This window comes from Carassius auratus, chromosome 38 (genome assembly GCF_003368295.1).
Source record: "Carassius auratus strain Wakin chromosome 38, ASM336829v1, whole genome shotgun sequence".
NCBI classification, from domain to species: Eukaryota; Metazoa; Chordata; class Actinopteri; order Cypriniformes; family Cyprinidae; genus Carassius; species Carassius auratus.
This window is the reverse complement of record NC_039280.1, coordinates 21,666,065-21,688,794: the sequence shown is the minus strand read 5'-3', so window position 1 is coordinate 21,688,794 and position 22,730 is coordinate 21,666,065. Positions and strand designations below refer to the sequence as shown.

The window sequence follows — 22,730 nt, the reverse complement described above, 5'->3', positions numbered from 1 at the left end:
AGGGATGAAGGCCTCTTGGGCCCGAGGGTGGAGTGGAGCTCATGGATCAGGTTTTCTTCTAAGCAGGTTTAGGCTGAAGTCATTGTTGGGACCAGATATGCTTCTTTAAAATAGTCTTTATGATCACTGCGGGAACAGCCAAGGAGCAACCTGCAGTGAACTTGCTTCGGAAGGATATGTAAGTAAATGACAAATGATTATAGAAGATATAAATTTAAAAGCAACTGCTGTTTAGTTCAATTAAAATGTGAACTTCTGAAGATTGCATATCACACTCAGCGTTAAACCATTTTTATTCAGCATTTGTCATGTATGTAAACTTTTCTTGGTTTGTATTGTAAAGTTGAACTCAAATGTACTGTACTGTTTTAATGCATTTTAATTAGTGCATACATCAGTATTTTTTTTCTTAATACTGATTGTCCTAGGTTTTCCACTGAAATATTCACTTTAAAAGAGTGCTTACAAAGAAATAATCATGTGTTTTATCATAAATGCATCGAATTATGTACAAAAGAGAGTTTTGCCAAAAATGTTGCCAGTGTTATCTCCTAGCAGTAATCTCCTCATTTTAAATGCATTTGAAAAGTAAGTTTATATCACATTTATATTAATAGCAGAATTTTTCTAGTGCTAAATAATGTTGTTTTCCATGAACATTTTTCCATTGTTTGATGAAATTTGTATTTTCAGTGAGCATTTGTGTAATATTTCATTTTCTATTCCAATTATACAGGGTCTGCATGTCAGTGCTATAAATTTGTTTCTGCTATTATATTTGCAATCTTTCTCCCTCTGCAGGCACATTTAAATTCTAACCATCTTCATTTCAAAAGCTCCAGCTCTGAACAAAATGCTGGTCATCACAGTCCTGCTGGCTGTCTCTGGCCTTGTAAGATGTCAGGAATTAGCAAGTAAGAATCTGCAAAATCCAGTACCATGTCAGGATATGTGTTTCAACGTAAAATAATTTTACCACAAATTTGAATAGAATCTCAGATTATTCTGAAAGCAACTACTGACAGCAAGGTATCAGGTGAGCTACAGTGAGAATAATTGCTCCACTTGTTGACCAGTAGAGGGAAGCACGGACCAGTTTAAGTCATTCCTGGCTGGTATATATCATCATCCGTGCAGTAGGGCTACTTGATGATGATTGAACTGTCTCTGTCACTCCTTTTTTTTTTTTTTTTTTTTTGTGGAAACTGATCTGTCAGCTTAATTCCAAATCCAGATTCCATTTAAATATCCCAAACTTTCCATTCTTTAGGATTCTTTTTTTCATTTTCTTTTTTTCTCCCATATCACTAGAGAATAAATCATGACTTAGACTTCAGTCAGTTCATTGGAGTTTCTTTCTTTTTTTTCTTTTTCATTTAGACTGTCAATCACCATCAAAGTTTTGTAGCTTAAGTAAATCCATAAACTGTGTCAGACTATTGTAAATAATTGAAAAACTTGGCCTCAGTTGCATTTAATCTTTTAAAATTCATTTGGGAATATTACACAGTGAAATCGATCTTGAAATTCCCCTTTTTTTGAGTGTCCCATTTGCTTTTATTTTTAGCATATGACCTGTTGGAAGAGTTTGGCTTGTCCGAGTCTAGAGGGGTGAGAAGGGTCAACGGGTCTGAACCTGACGCGGTGGCGTACCGGGTTAACCCATCCCTCCACCTCAAGAAGAGCACAAGGTATTTATATCGTCCTTCTGACATAATACTTTTCCACTCTTTCTGCTTTTCCACTGAGTGTAATCATGCTCGTCTCCAAACAATATCTTTCATTTCCTGCTCCTGCTTCCCAGAATCTACTACCACTACTATGATCTGATGTTTGATTCGAGTTTTATCAGATATATGCTCACGTTATACAGCATGCATACACAGAGCTGTCTGTTCCTAAACAGCTCAGTCATTGTCCTGAAATGTTGGCATTATATTCTCACGTCTTTCTCAAGCGTCAGCAGCTGTTCCTGTGTGTCAGCTGTGGTTATGGCATGTGCTGGGTCTTTCCTTTCCTGTGTGTGGGCCAACAATACCTCCCACTAACATCCCCTACTTGACCAAATAATCATGAGAAGTACATGACTGTAAAACAACCACCATATGTCAATGCAAAATGTGATCAACAACATCAAAATAGAAAACGAGCGCGCAGTGGAACCACACTGTGCGTAAATGACCATTATTCTTGGAAACATTAACTGCTAATTTCAACAAACTGGTTCTCTTTAAAAACCAACAGGAGCAGAAAACTGAATTGGAATCAATTGGAGAACATTTGGTTTAGATTAATGCAAAACTTCACAAAAGGTCACTGCAAAAGACCATAGTTATCAAGCTATTAGCAAGTTTTTAATTATGGTGTTCCATATTTCAAAGTACTATGGTGACCACTAAATCTATTATTATTGTTGTGATACTGTTATATTTTCACAAATTTGAACTGGCTGAGTTCTAGGCCTACATTAGTTTCTGCATTGGTGGTGGGGAGTTTTAAGGGTCTCTTTCAGCAGAGGCAGGTCTTCATGAGTGACTTTGTGGTGTTCAGCGGTTGATTTTTCTTTGGCTTTGTATGCACTGAAATATTCATTTCTCCTTTCCCTGTGAACTGCGCATATGCACTTACCCATCTCTCCATCCAGCATCATCTACCCGGATGGTCTGCCGTCTGACTACTCTGTCATTGCCACCTTCAAAGTGCCCAGGGACACTGCTAAAACATCCTGGAATCTGTGGCAAGTCAGTGATCCTGAAGGCCGGGACCAGGTGGGCCTACGTTTTCAGGGCAACACCAAAACCCTGGACTTCTTCTACACCAGCCCACAAGGTACACAGATGCTGCGGACCTTTCAGAGGGTGGAAAAACTCTTTGACGGTGAGTGGCACAAGCTTGCATTGAGTGTAAAAGGAGAGCAGGTGAAGCTGCTGGTGGACTGTGAGGAGATCAGCGTGGAGCCTCTGGATGAGCCACGGCCCGTGATCCGGCAAGGTTTTACCTCCATCGTCAAGAGGGCTGTAGGGGACCGCTCGATTTCGGTGAGTACCAGCGACAGGCTTAAGTACTGTTTTACAAGGAATTATCTGGCTGAGTAGAAATGGTCACCATTAAAACAATGAATTATGTGGAATGCAAAAGGTGATATTTTGCAGAAAAAGGAAAAAACTAAATTTTTATTTAATCCATGATTAATTATTGATCTTATAATCTATTGCAACATGCTAAGTTTGAATATGTAGAGTAGAAAAAAGAGGGCTTTCAGAGAAAATGGAAGATCTTAGAGTTGCCATTATGGTCGACCTGCTTCTTCATTAAATTGAGACAATTTTATTAGGTAAACTTGAGTTTTTAAGTTTTAAAATGTTTTGAGACTAAGGCTGTCTTCCAGTTTACTTTATGCCCTTCACTAGCTAACTATCTTCTGTCTCATTTACTCGGATGCATGTCATTGATTACAGGCAGAACCCTTGAAATGGGTTGAATTGGAACGTCCTAAGCCCTTGTCCACTAACAATCTGCTATGGAGTTGGTATATTGTTTGCATTTTCTCCTTACAAATTGGCACAGGATTCTATAGGTATATAGGTATGCTTGGGCTGTTAAAAAAAAAAAAAAAAAAAAAAACAAACAAACAAAAGAAAATCATTTATACAGGTGCCGATTTCACTAATTACATTCAAAAAGTGAAACTTGTATATTATATTCATTCATTACACACAGACTAATATATTTTAAATGTTTATTTCTTTTAATTTTGATGTTTATAACTGACAACTAAGGAAAATCCCAAATTCAGTATCTCAGAAAATTTGAATATTGTGAAAAGGTTCAATATTGAAGACACCTGACGCCTAATCAGCTAATTAAATCAAAACACCTGCAAAGCGTTTAAATGATCTCTCAGTCTAGTTCCGTAGGCTACACAATCATGGGGAAGACTGCTGGATTGACAGTTGTCCAAAAGACGACCATTGACACCTTGCACAAGGAGGGCAAGACACAAAAGGTCATTGCAAAAAAGGCTGGCTGTGCACAGAACTCTGTGTCCAAGCACATTAATAGAGAGGTGAAGGGAAGGAAAAGATGTGGTAGAAAAAGTGTACAAGCAATAGGGACAACCGCACCCTGGAAAGGATTGTGAAACAAAACCCATTCACAAATGTGGGGGAGATTCACAAAGAGTGGACTGCAATTGGAGTCAGTGCTTCAAGAACCACTAAACACAGACGTATGCAAGACATTGGTTTCAGCTGTTGCATTCCTTGAGTCAAGCCACTCTTGAACAACAGACAGCGTCAGAATTGTCTCGCTTCAAAAAGGACTGGACTGCTGCTGAGTAGTTCAAAGTTATGTTCTCTGATAAAAGTAAATTTTGAATTTCCTTTGGATATTAGGGTCCCAGAGTCTGGAGGAAGAGAGAAGAGGCACACAATCCACGTTGCTTGAGGTCCAGTGTGAAGTTTCCACAGTCAGTGATGGTTTGCGGTGCCATGTCGTCTGCTGGTGTTGGTCCACTGTGTTTTCTGAGGTCAAAGGTCAACACAGCCGTATACCAGGAAGTTTTAGAGCACTGACCAACTTTATGGAGAAGCAGATTTCATTTTCCAACAGGACTTGGGACATGCACACAGTGTGTTCAAATTTTCTGAGATACTGAATTTGGGATTTTCCTTAGTTGTCAGTTATAAACATCAAAATTAAAAGAAATAAACATTTGAAATATATAGTCTGTGTGTAATGAATGAATATAATATAAAAGTTTAACTTTTTGAATGGAATTAGTGAAATCAACTTTTTGATGATATTCTAATTATATGACCAGCACCTGTATTTTATAGAGTTGTCTGGGGTGGGGATGAATTAAACGTGATATATGATGACGTCATAGATGTGTTGCATTGCGCTCTACAGAGTGGCCTGAAGTGTGCATATGAAGCATATGAATCAGACTTGCTCCCTCAGTCAAAATCGAGGGGTCGAGGGTATGTCAATGTAAACTTCCCCCATCCACTTGACAAAGTGGAATGCACTTTAAAATGGTGTGGGGGATTCCCCTGAGGGTAAGTGGTCAGGAAAGTTCATGAGTGCGTTTCTAAAAATGAACTGGAATGCAGCCCAGATTTGTAGTTTACAAACACATAGATTTAAGCATAACAGTAGTAAACTTTTGAGTACACAACTAGTAAACATCTAAGTTCTTATTTGCTATTGCAGCAATACAAGTTCATTTATAATGTATGCTGTACTTACAGTTTATCCACACTGTGGAATTTTGAGTTTTTCTTTGAGTTTTCTTTATAGTAGTGTAAATTCAAGTCAACAGCAAAGCATTCTGAATTATATACTTATAATCAATTTATATTTGCTTGTTATTAGTGGAGAAGTATACTAATAACACTCGAAAAATATTTATTTTGTAAATGTATCCCAAGTGAAAGAACATTGATAAGCTATACGTGCTTGTGCAGGTGGATCTGCAAAAGATGGAGGTCTCCTGCGATGCGGATCAGGCATACTCTGAAGGCTGCTGTGAGCTCTCCAGTGTGGTGAGTCAGCTGTCCCGTGTGTGGGCTCTTGCCCTCTTCTGCATGAGCTTTCATCTGATCAGCTGATGTTCCTCAACAGTGCGGAGGATATGCTGAGATTGGCTTAACTGCTGGAAGAGGAAGAGCCACCTGTAAATGCGTACAGGGACAGCCGGGTGTCCAGGGACGCCCAGGACCCAAGGTGGCCAAAACCTCGGTTCTCTCTTCTTAAACAATCAACTCTGCTATACAATCTCTACAAGTGTGTCCTTCCTCCGTAGGGTCACAGAGGCCTGCCAGGTAATACGGGAGACCCAGGCAGAGAAGGAAACTGGGTAAGAGTTCTGTCTGAAATCTCTCACCGTAGTGTGGGACTCTGCTGTGTTTGAGTTGGGCAAACAACAAGCAGTAGTCGCTGGTCACTTGGGTTTAATGAGAGGGTATTAATTGACAAACATGCACTGTCAGGAGTGTAAGCAAGCAGAGAGGATTGAAAGAAGAGATGGAGGAGAGAGGGAATTCACCTGGAATAGATCCTGCCTGGGAAGTGAAGTTGTGGAAAATGGCAGTAGGAGCAGAACCAAAGTACAGCACGATGGAAACAAGAGTCAGGACTCGCTTTGAGAAAATGGCAAACACTGTGGCTTGTCTCATTCGGCAGAGCATCCTGTGCTAGATTTGTATTTACTGACAGCAGCAGTAATTACTTTATTATTTAGTTAGTGATCGGCTGTTGCCATTGTACGCTAGCTAAAGCCCATAATTTATGTACTTGTATGATAGGTATGTGGTGTTTGGAAAAATTAAGAATGTATAAAACCACTTGTGTGCACAGCGTTACACTTGCGGGCACTCTTGAAAGGACGAACCATGGAGGTCTGTAATACCTGCTGAAAGCTATGTTACAATAGGCATTCATCTCAATGGAACTTCTTTGCAGACCATGGTACTTACATTTACATTTATTCATTTAGCAGACACTTTTATGCAAATTGACTTACAAATGAGGACAGTGGAACAATCAAAAACAACAAAAAGAGCAATGATATATAAGTGGTATAAGAAGTCTCAGTTAGCTTAATACAGTACACGCTTTTACATGATATACTAAATAAAAAGAAAACAGAATAGAAAAAGAATAGAGCAAGTTGAAGTATATATATACACACACACACACACACACACAAACACACACACACACACACACCCGTAATTGCATGATACATGAAAAGAAAATAGAACACAAAAAGATTAGAAAGGTAGTTAGATTTTTTTTTTTTTTTTAAGAATAGAATAATACTTCTTTGAAGTATTAGATTTGAAACCTACCGTCTTCGCTCATGGAACAATGAAGTTTTCCAGGCACTAATATGAGCTGTAAATTCCATGTAATTAATCACATTAACGTGACATCATGACAATGCCCATGAACCATTTCTTGCTTTTAAGAACCCTCCAAAAAAGGAGTTAGGCATGGGAAAGCATCTACTGTATTATTATTTCTTATGTAATATAATCAGACTACATTTAATGGCTGATGATAGAGAAAAATATTTTTAAGATCTGATGAAGGTTAACAGTGGCATGCTAACCAGCCAAACCTTAACACCTTATGATAAACACTTATCTGAGATGTCTACATTCTAAATGTCTTGCATAAACTTGAAAGCTTCAACTGTCTCTAGTTTTCTGGGAAGGTTTCTAAGCGCTTCTTGGCTTTGTTCAGACAGGCAACAAACAAGCATTTTTTTTGGCATACATTGCATGGCTCAAATCCCTTTAGCTGTTTTTAGCCTGAACCGCACAAAACCCCAATTTTACAAATCCAATCCACACCACATCCATGTGGTTTGAAATCATGTGACCAAATATTTTGGAACCACTCATAATTTCTGCCAGACTGTGAAAAGAAGAAACACAAGGGAGGAGTAGAAGGCACCCATTTACTTGTCAAAGTCAAATTTTAGCATAACAGATGTAATGGCCGTTACATTAAGTAAATGTATCCAGGTCTAAGAAATATTTATATCCATAATAGGTGTTTTATCAACATATAATGCCATGCAAAGGATTAAGCTTAATATTAGCCTGAATTCGTAAGCAAGCTAGGTTTTTCCAAAACAGCAGCTATGAAACAAAATTAACAAAAAATGAGCCAAATGATGTGGGGTAAATTGAGCCAGTATTTTACCTTACCCCACCATAAAGCTCTAAGTTAAAGGGGGGGTGAAATGCTATTTCATGCATACTGAGTTTTTTACACTGTTAAAGAGTTGGATTCCCATGCTAAACATGGACAAAGTTTCAAAAATTAAGTTGTACGTTTGAAGGAGTATTTTTGTTCCAAAAAAAACCTCTTCCGGTTTGTCACAAGTTTCGGATAGTTTTTTTCGAGTATGGCTCTGTGTGACGTTAGATGGAGCGGAATTTCCTTATATGGGTCCTAAGTGCGCGCTCTTCTTCCGGAAGAGCGCGCGCTCCCATATAGCAGAGCAGAGAGAGGCTGAGCACAGCCTGATCAGAGCGAGAGCGTCGCGAAAAGTCACAAAAGAAGTGTGTTTTTGGTTGCCAGGGCAAGACAACCCTGCACAGATTACCAAAAGAGAAACAGCATTAAGGGACCAGTGGATGGAGTTAATTTTTACAGAGCATCAACGGAGTTGTGCAAGTGTTTTTGTTTGTTCCCTGCATTTCGGATTGCACGTCGTTTATTTCTTAAGGATAATGCAGTCCCAACGGAAAAGAGTCACGATTGTGTGTTGGAACCGCAGGCGGTGAGTAAAACTGCTTCAAATATCTCTGTGTTGTTAACTTAGCTATCAGCGTGTAAGCACATCAAGTAAACAACATGCGATGTTGTCATCTAACTGCACTTTCCACATGTAACGTTACAGCTTAAAAAAAAAAAAAAAAGACGACATAAAGTGGAACTTAGTCATTTTGCAAAACCGCTAAGCAAATATATACAGTTTCAGTACATACCACATAGCATACCGCCTTTGCTGATGCTGCTCTTGTTAAATTTCAGCCTCTGGATCTGTGTCACAGCTTCCACATGCTCTCAACTCAAAAGCCTACTGGCGCTCGTGATTCTTTAGCTCCGCCCACACGTCACGCCTCCAGGCGCTCGTGTTTTTCCGGGAAAAATCGGTACAGACTATCTTTCTCTTATAAATATAATAAAAATAAAGACTTTTTGGAGTTATGAAGGATGCAGTACTACTCTATAGGTACTCAAGATTAACAGGATATTGAGTGAAAACGAGCATTTCACCCCCCCTTTAAAGTTAAATCTCTGAAGTATAAACTGGTATTTTAATACAATATTACACAACTGATTAGTTTGTCATATATGTATATGTTATGTTGCTTGAGTTAGTTTTAAGAAAATAAATATGATTCTGAAATTACTTTAGATACTTTTATTATACTTCTGGATAATTTTCCCTTATCTCAAGGACCATATAAGTAAAAAATGGCTCATCTTACCCCACTTTCCCCTACTGTGTTTTTAAATGAAATTATAGAAAATAACTGTTGCTGTGCGGTAAAACTATTATCTTTTTTTACCACAACAAGGATAGCAATGTACAAAAAAAGTCCAATATTTACTAGTCATTTACTTTACAAATAATTCTTTTTCTTTTTACTATTTTGAGAAATTATGTTATTCTTTCATTCGGAACAAATCCAGCATTTATGGGGGATTTAGGCTGTCACTCCTGAAACTTTGCTTTTTGTACAGGCTATAGGCTATATGGCTGTTAGCAGCATGAAAAACAAAACTTTTATTCATATTCCGAAAGGATTAGAACTTGCGCAAATAGCCATTCTTTTAAAATCACTAAAAATGTGTCACTTCAGTTAATCGCAACATCAGAAAGTTACTTTATAATAAATTAATATCTTATTTACATTGTGTTACAGTGAGAGGAGTCAGCGTAAAGGGAAAAAATTGAGTTTAGAGGCGAGTGAATGCAATGTCCAATCACAGGTGTTTAAGAAATCAACACATATGTCTGTGATTGGCTACTTTGCTCATCACTACAAAAACACGTTGTAAAGAATATGGACTTTCTTAATTTATTGTTAGCACATTGTGGGTCAAATGCCAACTGTACCAACACAAAACTTATCAAATCACCATTGCTTAACTGGTTATGACGTGACATTCTGCCAAGTATGGTAACCCATACTCAGAATTTGTGCTCTGCATTTAACCCATCTGAAGTGCACAGACCCAGAGCAGTGGGCAGCCATTTATGCTGCGGCGCCCAGGGAGCAGTTGGGGGTTCAATGCTTTGCTCAAGGGCACCTAAGTCATGGTATTGAAGGTCGAGAGAGAACTGTACATGCACTCCCCCCACCCACAATTCCTGCCGGCCCGGGACTAGAACTCACAACCTTTCGATTGGGAGTCCGACTCTCTAACCATTAGGCCACGACTTCCTCACCTGAACTATAAGTAACACAGGAAGGAAGGCTAATTTCAATTTAAATAGATATTTCATCAAGGCAGGCTCTAATCTCATCACTCCTCTCTGGCCTGTAATGGTAGTTCTTGATAGATTTACACATTACCATCATAAAACTAATTATCTATGGAAAAAATTATAGTATTTTTGCTTCCGGAGCCCTACTATTGCACTCTGTCAGAAAAGTTCAGAGACACCATGCGTAACATGACTAAATTATTTAAAATGCTTCCAGAATCGTTATATTTACCATACACCCATTTGCTTTCGAGTTGCAGTGGTATAAATAAATAAATGGAAAAATCAGTTGTGGCGTCAGTCTCCGATTCTTTGAGAAAAACTCAAAGGGAGCAAAGCTATTAGAGTCTAAACAGACTCTGCAAATATACAGGACAATGTCTGCCGATCAGCTTAATTAAAGGACATGGCACAGCGCATCAGGATCCAATCACTAGTATACATTTGCGTTTCGTGAGCGACCTTGGGCGGTAAACTTGATTCTTTCCCCCTGGAGTTATGACTAATTTACCTCTTTTATCTGAGTCCAGTTCTCTGTGGTGTGCTAGAATAATATCTTTAAAAGTCAGCCCGACAGCATGCGTCAGAGCTCTTTTTAAAGTATTAACATTGAAGATGGTTCTGTAAATCGGTCATAAAAACTATCATGTCTTTCCAAAAACACACATGCTCTATCCTTCTTTTTTCCTACAATCTCCCAGCCAGATACATGGCCACACTTTTGATAATCCGGTACAGTCAGGCCACTGCAAGAGTGGACCTGGCTGATGGAATATGCTGCGGAGTGGCAACATTGTGTTTACTGCCTTCTTGCTGGGGGCGACCAAGTGCGTTTCCAACGCAAACACACTCTACATCTGCTGCCGTGTGTGGTCTCTTCTGTTCCAGGAGGAGTTTGAAAAAGTCTTTACTGTGTTTTGTATACCCCTGTTCTCAGAGGTTACTCCACTAATTTCACAATCTGGCTGTAGCATAGAACTCAATGTACTGAGGGTACTACTTGCTTATTGTGTTAAGTGACTCAGCATTTGGTAATGGCCAATCATTTCATGACATGAGCAAAGCAATTGCAATTTGAGAAAGTTGAGTAAAGTTCAACATTATGCAAAAGAGCAGTGACAGAATGTGTGGACCAATGAGAAGTGTGTAAACAAGACAAGAGCAGCTGCAATGCGTAATTGGGAGTGGGTGGGGGGTTGTTAGGACGATCGCGTGCGGACCCCTGTATGCAACCATTGTGCTTTCACACTGCCAAGAACATTTGTTTACAATCGCAATAATCTTCTAATGCAATGATGTTGCATCTAACCATATAAGGCGTTAACAATATAACATGTTGTGCAGTACAGATAACTTTTTAGCATAAACTGCTACTTTAAATAGTGTTTTGTCACTAGTGTGTTTTCAAAAACACAATAAACCTCTCATCTCATGTGTTTGCTGACCATGATACGCTCAGCAAAAATAGACTGATAGCTGTACTGCCACTTCTGCAAAGTGGTGACTTATCTCCTAACCATGCAGTGAAATATGTGCTACTTGTGCTTACATATCTAGTGTGAAATAGTGTCTCAGCTCCATTTAACACATTTCACTGTATTTAAAGGGATAGTTCACATAAAAAGTTAAATTATATCATTAATTACTCACACTCATGTCATTCCAATCATGTAAGATAAAATCCAAAGCTTTCTGAAGCAAGGGAACTACCACTTTCAAGGGTCAGATATGTAGTAAGGACATTATTAAATTAGTTGATGTGTTGGTGGCTTTAGCCAACATACAGCGCCGTCAAGCTATAGGTGTCCTTAGTTTAAATCCCGACTTGAGAAATTGTCCTTATTTTAGTATTGTCTGCGCACAAAAAAAAGTATTTTTGTAGCTTCATAAAATTACGATTGAACCACTGATGTCCCATGGACTGTTTTAACAATGTCCTTAACTGTGTCTGGGTCTTGAACATGGTAGTTCCCTTGCTGTCTATGCAGAGTCAAAAAGCTCCACGATTTCATCAAAAATATCTTTGTCTTCCAAGGATGAACCAAGGTCTCATGGGTTTGGAACGACATGAGGATGAGTAATTAATGACACAATTTTCATTTTCGGGTGAACTACCCCTTTAAATTAATTCCAGAGAATTCCACATGAATTCACTCCAAATGATCAGTGAAAAAAAAACAAAAAAAAAAACCCGGGGACCTTGATAATGGTTTACAAATGAAGGAAAGGAACATTTATTACACAATCAGTCCAACTTTCACAATTGACCTCTATGATGCAAGAACAACTGTTCTAAGGCATTAAATCATGTTGTTAATCCATTGTTGCTTATATATTAATAAAAGTAAATTAGAAAGAAAACACTTATGAAGGGCTTATGAAGTTTAGACTTCCATTGCTTGCCCTTTAAATTGAGTTTTTTTTTTTTTTTCATTATAACCCTGGAAGCTACTGGCAGTTGTTCAGTTGTGTGACTAAGGATCTTGTTTGGTCAAGTGCATTTTTATACCAACATGGAGGGAACCATTTCCAGCCGTTCTGTAGCTCCAGGCTGTCATATAGTGGAATACATGCTGCCTTTTTCCAGCACCGTAAACCAAGTTCTTTATGTCTTTGGCCAACATTATTTGCCAATTATGTCTACATCTGCTGTCATTGTTACATATTATTTACAATTACAAGAAAGCTTGCAAGCATTCATCTCAGAACTTCTTGTTGCAGGGGATACGTGGTAACACTGGAGATTATGGACATATAGGAGAACCTGGGCCTAAGGTGAGTGGGTTCGTTGTACAGTTCCTTGGTTGGCATTGTTGTACAGATCCACTAAATGGTTAACCCACATTCCACAGGGTGAAGAAGGCATCAAGGGAGAAAAGGGCATGAGAGGACCACATGGCCAGGAGGTAATACATCATCAAGTGCAGAGCCACATGTTGATGGCCTTGTAGCTTTGCAAAGTTTTGCAATAACAAATCTTCTTCTCTCACATAGGGTGACAGAGGACCCAAAGGCCTGAAAGGGTTAAAAGGAGCTTCAGGTCATAAGGTAAAATCAGCATTAGTGTAGTGCTAAATCACCTTTGGACACCTTTTAACCACATTTTAAAAGTAATACACAACAAAATGATGTGCTGTATCATAGCTTGAGCACATCAAGGTAACCAACGCATCTGGGGTCAGCTGGGGCCTAAAGGTTAGAAAGCCGGACTAGTTACCAGAAGGTTGCCGGTTCGATTCTCAGTGCTGGCAGGAGCTGTAGGTGGGACGGAGTGAATGAACAGCACTCTTCTCCACCCTCAATACCCATGGCTTAATTGAACCCCCAGTTGCTCCAAGGGCACTGGATATATAGCTGCTCTGGGTGTGTGTTCACTTCTCACTGCTGTGTGTGTGTGCTCTTGGATAGGTTAAATGCAGAGCACCAATTCTGAGTATCGGCTACCATACTCGGCAAATGTCATGACTTTCACTTTCATTGCACATTATATAAGTGTTATGTTATGCGTCTTATCGAAGGGAGTGCGAGGGTCACCTGGAGAGAGGGGTGAGACTGGCCAGCAGGGGGAAGTTGTAAGTTCTGTTGCAAAACACTTTCGATAAAATATATGTGAGATGGATTGTGTTATTGAGGATATGAATGACTCATTCGCTCCCCACCACATCTCCCAGGGTGCAGCAGGAGAACGGGGATACGAGGGGATTTTGGGCTATCAGGGAGTGAAGGTATGTTTTCTCCCTCACTCTGGTTTGTTATTGTCTCTACAACATTAATGCTGTGTTTAGTCGAAAATCTCACAATTCCCATTCCTTCTTGGAACAGGGAAATGAAGGCTTAACAGGAGCTGAAGGATCTCGAGGACCAGGGGGTCGGCAGGTAAAAAAAAAAAAAAAAAAGGCTGCAGACATTCAGCAATGTGCTGCATGATATTTAATACCAATGGTGTGATCTTAAATTTTATGCATGGATAATTTATGCATGTGCAGGTTCTGTATTCATGGAGATCAACGTGAAAGTTATAAGGACTCTGTGGGTGAATCTCATAAAAAAAGAAAAAAAAAATTGTGTTGTATTTTATCCTAAAAAAATTAATAATTATAATTATATATATATATATATATATATATATATATATATATATATATATATATATATGAATAAATAAAGAGTAGTATTAGGATTGTTATTATTATTATTTTTAAAACATTACATGCTGGTAAAAGGAACAAAAAAGTTATGGGAAACACCACAAGTCTGAAACTCCTGATCCTTTGGGGTTTGAAGAGGAATGAAACTGTCTGCAGAAACACAATTTGAACATCAATAAAATTGTTTACAAATGCCAGTTTTGAAAATGTGGCGGTTTGAGAAAAATTAAGATCACATAAGGGTTCGGACCCAACTTGGCGGACATCTTGCCAAATACAATCCGTTGACACCACAAGCAGCAAAGCTAGCCTTTTTTTTTTTATTTGACTGGACGTTTATATTGTTTCTCTGCTCTGTGACAGGGGATTGTGGGAGATCCCGGTGAACGAGGAACACCTGGAGAAAAGGGAAAGCCAGTAAGTTGTTACAAAATCATGCTGCTTTAAACAGATGGATGATGGAAATGTATTGATGGCACATACAGTAGAAATCTTTTTAACTTTTCACAGGGAATTCAAGGCCCAAAAGGAAAAGTTGGTGGAATAGGGGAAAAGGTTGGTCACTTGTCAAGCAGTCATGATGACAGATACTTTGTTTGCCAATGAGTTGAAAGTCTAGTGTTGGTTCTTTTGAATATTTCAGGGTATAGTTGGTGATCCAGGTTTGCCAGGGCGAGATGGAGACCCTGGAGTTGAGGTACAGATTGCTCTTTCAGCTGAACTTTGTTTCATGGCCACTAGCTTGCTTTTAATCTCATGGTATTACCACATGCAGGCTTATCAAGGACCACAAGGACCTGAGGGAAGACTTGGACAAGTTGGTGAAAGGGTAACCTAACTATTATTGACTGATATTCTTCCTCTGAAACACAAAGTTGTATCTTTACACCACTATTTAGCTACTTAGTGTAAAGCAGCAGAGCTATTTTTTTTAAAGTCTGAATTTAACAAAAGACAGAGCAACACAAAACTCTCCAGTGAACCAATCCGCAGTTCTTCACTTACAGTACTATACTGGAATTTACTTTGTTTATTGTTTGTATATACATTTATGTTAAATACACAAAACATTCTAAACGGATCATTAAGGAAACAGATTCTTCTAAGGAAATCAGATGAAAAAACTACTGCTTAAGTCCTTTATGACTCCTATCTCTGTTTGTTCTTATGTAACATGCTTGAATATTTTACACAGGGTGAAAAAGGTGAACAAGGGCCTCCGGGGGAAATGGGCCCTCCTGGATTAACAGTAAGTGCACGTGTGAAGAAATGACCACTGCACTGAGCTATATGTGACTTTTGTGAATACCACCTTAATATTTTACTTTGGACTTTTATGACATAAAAATACACCCTGCCTTCCGGTAGATTTATAAAGTGCTGTCATCTCCAGGGACCGCAAGGTTACAAGGGCTCTGCTGCAAAGCCAGGAAGACCAGGATTTATTGGGCCCCCTGGAAGAACGGTGAGCTATATTCCAAATCTTTTGAAATAAAAGTTCATACTATCCAAAATGCTAAAACATGCCATGTCTTCATAGGGGCACATGGGAATACCCGGCAGACCAGGTCCCAAGGTAAGGATCTCCACTAAATTATGAAACCCAATTTTGTCTCATTAAAAGGGCATTTTTCAAGAGGCTGAAAACACAAATAAAATGGCTAGACACGGCTGGGGACAAGGTGTGATGTAAATCATCTCTTAGAAAAACCTTGTCTTGTAAATCTAACATATTTCTCCATCAGCTCATCAAAGTTCTGTCACGCAGAAACTTATAGAGGGGTCACTGCAGATGTATAAGATTGTGTTTCAACATTGGCTTAGTGTAGCCAGATATCCCAGGATCCACAGTCTGAAATAAATCTGAATCCCTTTGGCATCTATACATATGGAATCACTGCTATGAGCATTCACAGTGATCAGCAAACCCTCTGATGTAATGGACAACCATTTAAACACTTGTGAAATGTATACTAATACAGCGTGTCATCAGGTTTGTTTAAACCTTGACAAATAGCTGCAATATCATCTTGAGAAGGGGGAACTCACCCATTTACAATAAAGCAAATGGAGAAAAGCCAGGACCCACATGCCATCATCTGAAAGCACAGAACATGTTTTCACACTGGAGTCATGTCTGCCCTTCACTGGTTAGCACAGCAGTTTTTGGCTGCGTGTACAGTGATTTGGCTCTGAGTGCATTCCCACTACAAAGTGTGTTAGACTGAAACTGCTGGCTGCTCTGATCCCATTCCAGCATTAGCCCTACACTGATATCTAAACTTCTGAGAAGATCTCCACACTTCATTTAAATGTGTCACTATAGACAAGACTTTCCAGTGACATATTTCAAAATAATCTAATATTCACAGGGACTAGTGTCAGATAGTGAAGGACAATGTGGTGTTAAAAGAAACACGTCTTTTCCCTCGGTGGTCATCTGTTATCTAAACATTGTTTCAGCATCAAATGGATTTCGCCATAAGCACTGGCGACACATTTACCAGAACATACTTTGTGAAATTTGAATAACTGGCCATCAAGGTAACAGCCTGATGTTGCATTAAAGTTATGTAATGTAATATACATGGTTAAAAAATGGAAAGCATACAAAAGTTAGAAAATGGAAAGTATCGGTTTTGTTCCTGCCACTATTAATTTTAGCAAAAGAAATGGGACCCTCGGTTTAAAATTCAAATGTTCACCCATCCAGAAAGAATTCTAAAAAAAATAGAGTCATTGGTAGCAGGAACATTGTAGCAAACACTTGGAACATCATGTTTGTCGTGTAGAGCATCTGTAGAGCTGTTGACTACACAGAATTAGATCTCAGGCTAATGTGTCAAATTCCAGGGCAATTTTCCGATTAGGACACATTACAGCAAATGGTTTTCTTCTGAGTTTTACAGCTCTCTTTTCACACAAACACAAAGTGATGAAAAGCCTCACCATTATTTCAGGGTTTCCCCTTGCAACACCTTGACAACTCATTTTGAACTACAAATCACATTTATTGGATCAATTGCAAATCTAGCTTTTGCATCTTCCAGGGTGACACAGGCATTCCAGGGGTCCAGGCAAGCAAAGGGGAGAAGGTAGTTGTTGACTCAAATGCATTTCATTTTCCTGTTGACACATTTCCATTATCATATGGTTCTAGTTTCTCACAACGCCACATTGTTTCCACAGGGTGCAAAGGGAGTCAAAGGACCTAAAGGCAGGGTAAGACCATCTCAGAGATTGTTCACATTTCTGTTTAATCAACACCATGGAGACAACTTCTAAGCATTAGCAGTGATGGGTCTGGTCTGTCCACAACAGCAGCAGAAATCTAGTTGGATTACGTTTACAAAGCTGGTTTTGGAAAGACGCGACCGACTGCCACATCAGCGTATTTTTTGAGTTCTATGTCGTATTTCATTCCAGACGTTCTGTCGGGATATCATTCAGAAATATGTACACAGTATAAAAGTGAACCTGCTTGTTTATGAGTGTGTTTGTATTTGTTTGTTTTCCAGGCAGGAGACACCGGTGTGCCAGGGCAACAGGGACGTCGAGGAAAGCGAGGCCCTGCTGGAGATCTGGGTAGAAAAGGCCGTGTAGGCTCCAAGGGAGTGAGGGGAGACGGTGGTCCAGTGGGCTTTCAGGGCCCACCAGGCCCACCAGTAAGTCTGAAAATCCAACTCTCAACACATAACTAACCTTCATTTGGAGAAGAAAGGGACAGACCTTTTAATAAGAGAAATCATAAGACTTGACTTGCAATATATAGAAAATAATTTTTCATCCCTTTCAGTTCAAAGAGCCAGTCACCTTATTGCTTAAAAAAATACTGCCTCGTCTTATTGCTCTACAATGTGTAAGGGCTGAAAAGACTGTAAAGGCCCGTTCACACCAAGGATGATAACTATAAAGATAATGATAAAGATATAGTTCTAAAAATATATATTAGATATTAAAGAATAGCAGAGTCCACACCACAACTATATCTACAGTATAACGATGAAGTCAAAGAGAAACCATATCATTGGAATCACTTAAAATCCTGCTGTAACAAGCTCAGAATAAACAGACGATATCGTTCGCTGGTGTGGACGCTAATATCGTTATCTTTATAGATATCTTTATAGTTATCGTTCTTGGTGTGAAACTGATTAAAAATGCAACTTTTGGTGATATATAGTATTGGTTACTAAAACATAAACTGGGGTGGGTATTGCCACCACATTGTGATGTCATATTACAAAACACTGCAATGCATTACAATATCAAAATGTATAATGTTTACAATATCAGAATCCGAATTATCAGAAATAAAATAGCAGAATTACCTAGCCTGAAATTCAGATCTTCCCTTATTACGTTAACCTAAATGAATAGTTTGTTAAGAGTTTTCATTTGCATTACCCCGTCCGACTAACAAGCATCACCTTCAGACAAAGCTTTCAAAGCTTCTGCGAGATTCAGTCCTTGTGGCACTTGGCGTAGCATGCATGAAATATGTGGTAACCATTTTGGTGTCAAGATCGCTAGTAAACGCTTTCTCATTAGTGTGGCTTTCTCTGCAGCTCAGGGTAAGGTTTTCATTTAGTGTGGCTGTAAATCCATAATGAGGCTGGTGAAATATTGTTGGCCGTATTTGTTTCTCCTTCATTACACAGCCACCCATTTCCAGACTATCACGGGCGAGAAGTGCTCTGATCTGAGTTCCGTGTTTCAATGGTAATGATCTCTCTCTTAGGGCCCCACTCTTCCTGCTCAACATGTTATCGAGGTCTGCAAGAGGGTGGTTCTGGAGCAGATGTCCACATTCGCCAACTCTGTGAAAAGGACTTGTGCGGCTGTCTGCCCGCTCTATGGAGACGTGCCAATGGGCGCTCCAGGTCCCCCAGGACCAAAAGGACCATCTGGACCTCCAGTAAGTTACCCACCTCCAGCAACCTTGGAACAGTCTTAATTTAGCTTGGCCTTAGAAATAAAAGGCATTTAGATATGGTTTGTTTTAGACATTAAAGTTTGCACATGATAAACCTATCGTTGCCATAGTAAACTGAGGAAGAACATGGTCCATACATCAACTTTCTTCTAGGTCAAGTCTGATATGTACATAGTGTGAGGGCCTCAGGAGAGCGAGCAGCAGTGTTTGGCTGTATAGGTTGGAATTAAAACATTCAGAATTTCCAAATCCCCATGAAGACAAATAGGAAGTCACAGACGAGGCACTTGCTCTGTGTTGAATGGTTTTTGGAGAGAATCCCACCTTCACTGGAGTGGAAAGCCTCTCCATATTTCTCAAGCAGATCTTTTTTTCAGACTTCTCGAACATTTTAACTCAAGAGGCCCAAAGGTGGATAAGAGTTCACAGAGCCTCAAATTCAAAATGTAAAAGTTAAAATTGAGGGTTGTGAAAAAAACTGTACACAACATAAAGAGGCTTTTTGAGGATCAGCATAGCAAAAAAAAAAAAAAAAAAAAAACATCTGTATGACTTTCTTCCTTGGAATGCATAAGATGTTTTGCAGAATGTCTAAGCTACTATTTTCCATACATCAAAATACACATTTGTCAGTAGCTGTTAAGCAAATGTTTCACCAAAGTCTGCTCCAGGGGGACTATAACTGCTTCTTTGGTGGAAAAAAAAATGTCTGCTAAATGACTGATTGCTAAAAATAACTAAATTTGCAACTATTTCTGCAAACACCATTATAATAGGGTGATCCTGGCAATGATGGTCTTAAAGGAGAAATTGGGCAGCAGGGATTCTATGGAGAACCCGGTGACCAAGGAAGACAGGGCTCACCAGGTAAACCAATTTCCCACTGTAGTCCAAACAGTAGCTAATTAGACATATACCAATACAAGGGTGGTCCACCATGTTGGAGCACAAAGTTCTCATCAAATAAATGCAGTTGCACTGATGTAGCTAGCGTAATAATTCACAAATAATCATATAGAGAAGCAATAATGTTATAAAAGGTTATCTGCCTGTATTGCTCTTGGCTATGTCCATGCACAGTGAATCAGCATAACAAAAACTTCTCAGCTGGAAAACTGAGCAGCCCATTTGATGGATTCATCTTCACAAGGAACTGTTGTCATTTGGAATGGGATGTGTCAAGAAATAAAAACGAATCAGCACATGTGTCCTTAAGCAATGTTAGTCTGCAAGCGTCAGCAGAAGAAGAGAAATAGCTTTATTAAACACGAGCAGATGTGCGACTCCCCTGCCAAACTGCATTAATGAGGCAAATGAGTATACAGGTGCAACTGAGGAATAGATCAAGCAAAGTGTTTAAAGAAAACTTACCAACGACATTACCTTGTTGTGACAGAATATCTAAAGAACACTTCATCCAACTAGTGATGGGTCATTTATGTACGATTAATTTATTATGAATAACATAACAAATTAAAAGAAAGACATAAAGTAGTAATAAAGTAAAAATTAGCTTTGGCTGCATCATGAGTTCCTGATTCCTGATGATTGGAAATCTACTGTTGAAAATGTAACATGTAATGACACTCAAATGAATGAAATGACTAGTTAATTCTGATAATTGAGATCACACAAGACAGTCAGTAAAATGATCCCATCTTCCATCACTACCACCAACATCTATTTGCATTTGCACATTAAAATGGTTTTTAATTTTAGTGTAATGTGTTTGCCACAGGTGACAGGGGTGAACAAGGAGACAAGGGAGCTAAAGGCCATGGTCTTCCTGGCCACATTGGAGAGCAGGGACCAGAGGGTAACGTAACAACAAACCAGAATTAGCCTCTCTTATCATAGAAACATCACCTGACATTATTTTTCACATATCATAACTAGGTCAGCGTGGGCGACCTGGCCAAGCATTTGATGGGCAACCAGGTCGGATGGGTGAGAGAGGCCATGTTGGCCAGCCTGGATTGAGGGGTCATCCTGGACTACGAGGAGTTCCTGGGGTTTGTCTGACATCTGGGTGTGCCTTACTAAATGCTACTTCTAATGCACAACCACGACAAGCACCTCAGCAGGCAACTCTACAAACACCCCAACGTTCACCTCAACGGGCAACTCCGAGGTCTAGAGGACGCCAGTGAAAGCACCTGGGACGTCAGACAGTGACGTGTGTATAATATTATGGCAGAAGGATTAGAAACTGAAATTGTGACATGAATGATAATTAATGTAAATATTAAACTGAAATGTGTCCATCAAAAGTCTGAAAAACTGATTAAACATTGCAAAATGCTGACTTGCAACAAACTGCAAGAACTGGTTTAGAAATGAAGGTAATTTAAACATAGAAACAGAGTTGGCATATACTACAGTAGGAACAAATGTATATGTAGTTTCAAAAATTATCTATAAAAAGGCAATAAATGCTGTTTATAATAAAAATGAAAAATGTATATCTAAGTGTAATTCTCTCTCTCTTTATCTTGCCTTGTGATTGCTGTGTAATGGGTTATGTGCATTTTGGTGATTTGATTATGGGAGATTTAGAGCTGAATCCATAAAGCTCAATCTGCCGTCTGTAGTTCTGGTGACGAGAGCATAAGGTTTATGTTTTTCTTACTCCAGAACATGTTCCTTTACTGGATTTGAAGTTCTTCAAAACTAAAGAGGTAATGAATTGAGAAATTTGCCATGACTCAGAAAAAACAATAAAAATAAACAAATATACATTTTCACAATAATACGGTTTTACTTTTTTCATCAAATAATTACAGCCTCGCTGAGCATAAGAGAGAAAATAATTATTCCAAAGTTTTGCCTGGTATTGTATTAACCTTAATGTATTAATTAGGTAATATACAGTACCGCTACAAATGAACTGCCAAATATATCTAGGTTTATCTAAAATGTAAATGTTAGAATGAATGTACTCCCAGAATTTATTTGTGTTTTTAATGAGGTTTAGAAATTAAATAAGCCTCACCAATCTTAATGCATCCAAAATGTCTTTTCACAGCGAAAGCACTTCAATCACACCACAAAACGTGTGTTACACAGACTATTTATTGATGCACAGAGACCAGAGTATGTGAGTGACGCAGAGTAGAAACCAGGCACATCACTCTGGTACTGTTCCATCACGTGCAAAACACATGTTAACAGGCTAAGGTTTGTTTCAATAAACCACAAGACTTTTCTTTACGTAAAGCTTATATATATATATATATAGTTTTTTATATATCTTGTGCCCAGACTGTCATTGTATTTAAATAAATAAATACATTAAAGATGTTACAGTGAAGTAATAAATAATATTCTTGGACAACACAGAACAGTTTTTTTTTTTTTTTTTTTTTGATCAAGGAAATCCAAACGAGTGGAGCTGCAGCTGAGTGATTACAGGACGCTTTGAGTGGGGCTTCATTCCCGCTTAAAGCCCCATTCATGTGAATCAGTCTTCTGCATCATAATAGTCTTTTTTTCATCCCAAGGTACAAGACAAATTATAAATATTTAAATAGTACAAAACTCTTGTGCCCCAAAAGAACCCTTCCAGAAGAGTGACTGATTCGCAGTGGGACATACTGTAGGTTCTGAGTGGGAGAAACACTAACACTTG

The 22,730-nt window shown here is 38.8% G+C and overlaps 1 protein-coding gene across 1 annotated transcript; it reads left to right on the top strand.

Annotated features, from left to right (window-relative positions):
* Positions 1–15: 15 nt before the first annotated feature.
* Positions 16–21,852, top strand: zmp:0000000760 (collagen alpha-1(XXII) chain). The gene is made up of 27 exons (XM_026224743.1): positions 16–178; positions 802–914; positions 1,568–1,691; positions 2,645–3,038; positions 5,469–5,546; positions 5,626–5,727; positions 5,807–5,860; positions 12,740–12,793; positions 12,871–12,924; positions 13,013–13,066; positions 13,537–13,590; positions 13,690–13,743; positions 13,841–13,894; positions 14,530–14,583; positions 14,677–14,721; positions 14,810–14,863; positions 14,942–14,995; positions 15,362–15,415; positions 15,560–15,631; positions 15,707–15,742; positions 17,217–17,261; positions 17,356–17,388; positions 17,685–17,831; positions 18,908–19,084; positions 19,879–19,969; positions 20,841–20,918; positions 20,999–21,852. Exons 2-27 carry the CDS (start codon positions 854–856, stop codon positions 21,250–21,252), a joined length of 2,331 nt encoding a protein of 776 aa, XP_026080528.1. The 5' UTR covers positions 16–178; positions 802–853; the 3' UTR covers positions 21,253–21,852.
* Positions 21,853–22,730: the final 878 nt, after the last annotated feature.

Bases quoted from the DNA above. Each gene is read 5' to 3' on its own strand.
- zmp:0000000760 (XM_026224743.1), top strand. From the start codon at position 854: ATGCTGGTCATCACAGTCCTGCTGGCTGTCTCTGGCCTTGTAAGATGT. The intron at 17,389-17,684 runs GTAAGACCATCT...TTTGTTTTCCAG, and splicing joins TCAAAGGACCTAAAGGCAGG to GCAGGAGACACCGGTGTGCC. The intron at 19,970-20,840 runs GTAAACCAATTT...TGTTTGCCACAG, and splicing joins AGGAAGACAGGGCTCACCAG to GTGACAGGGGTGAACAAGGA.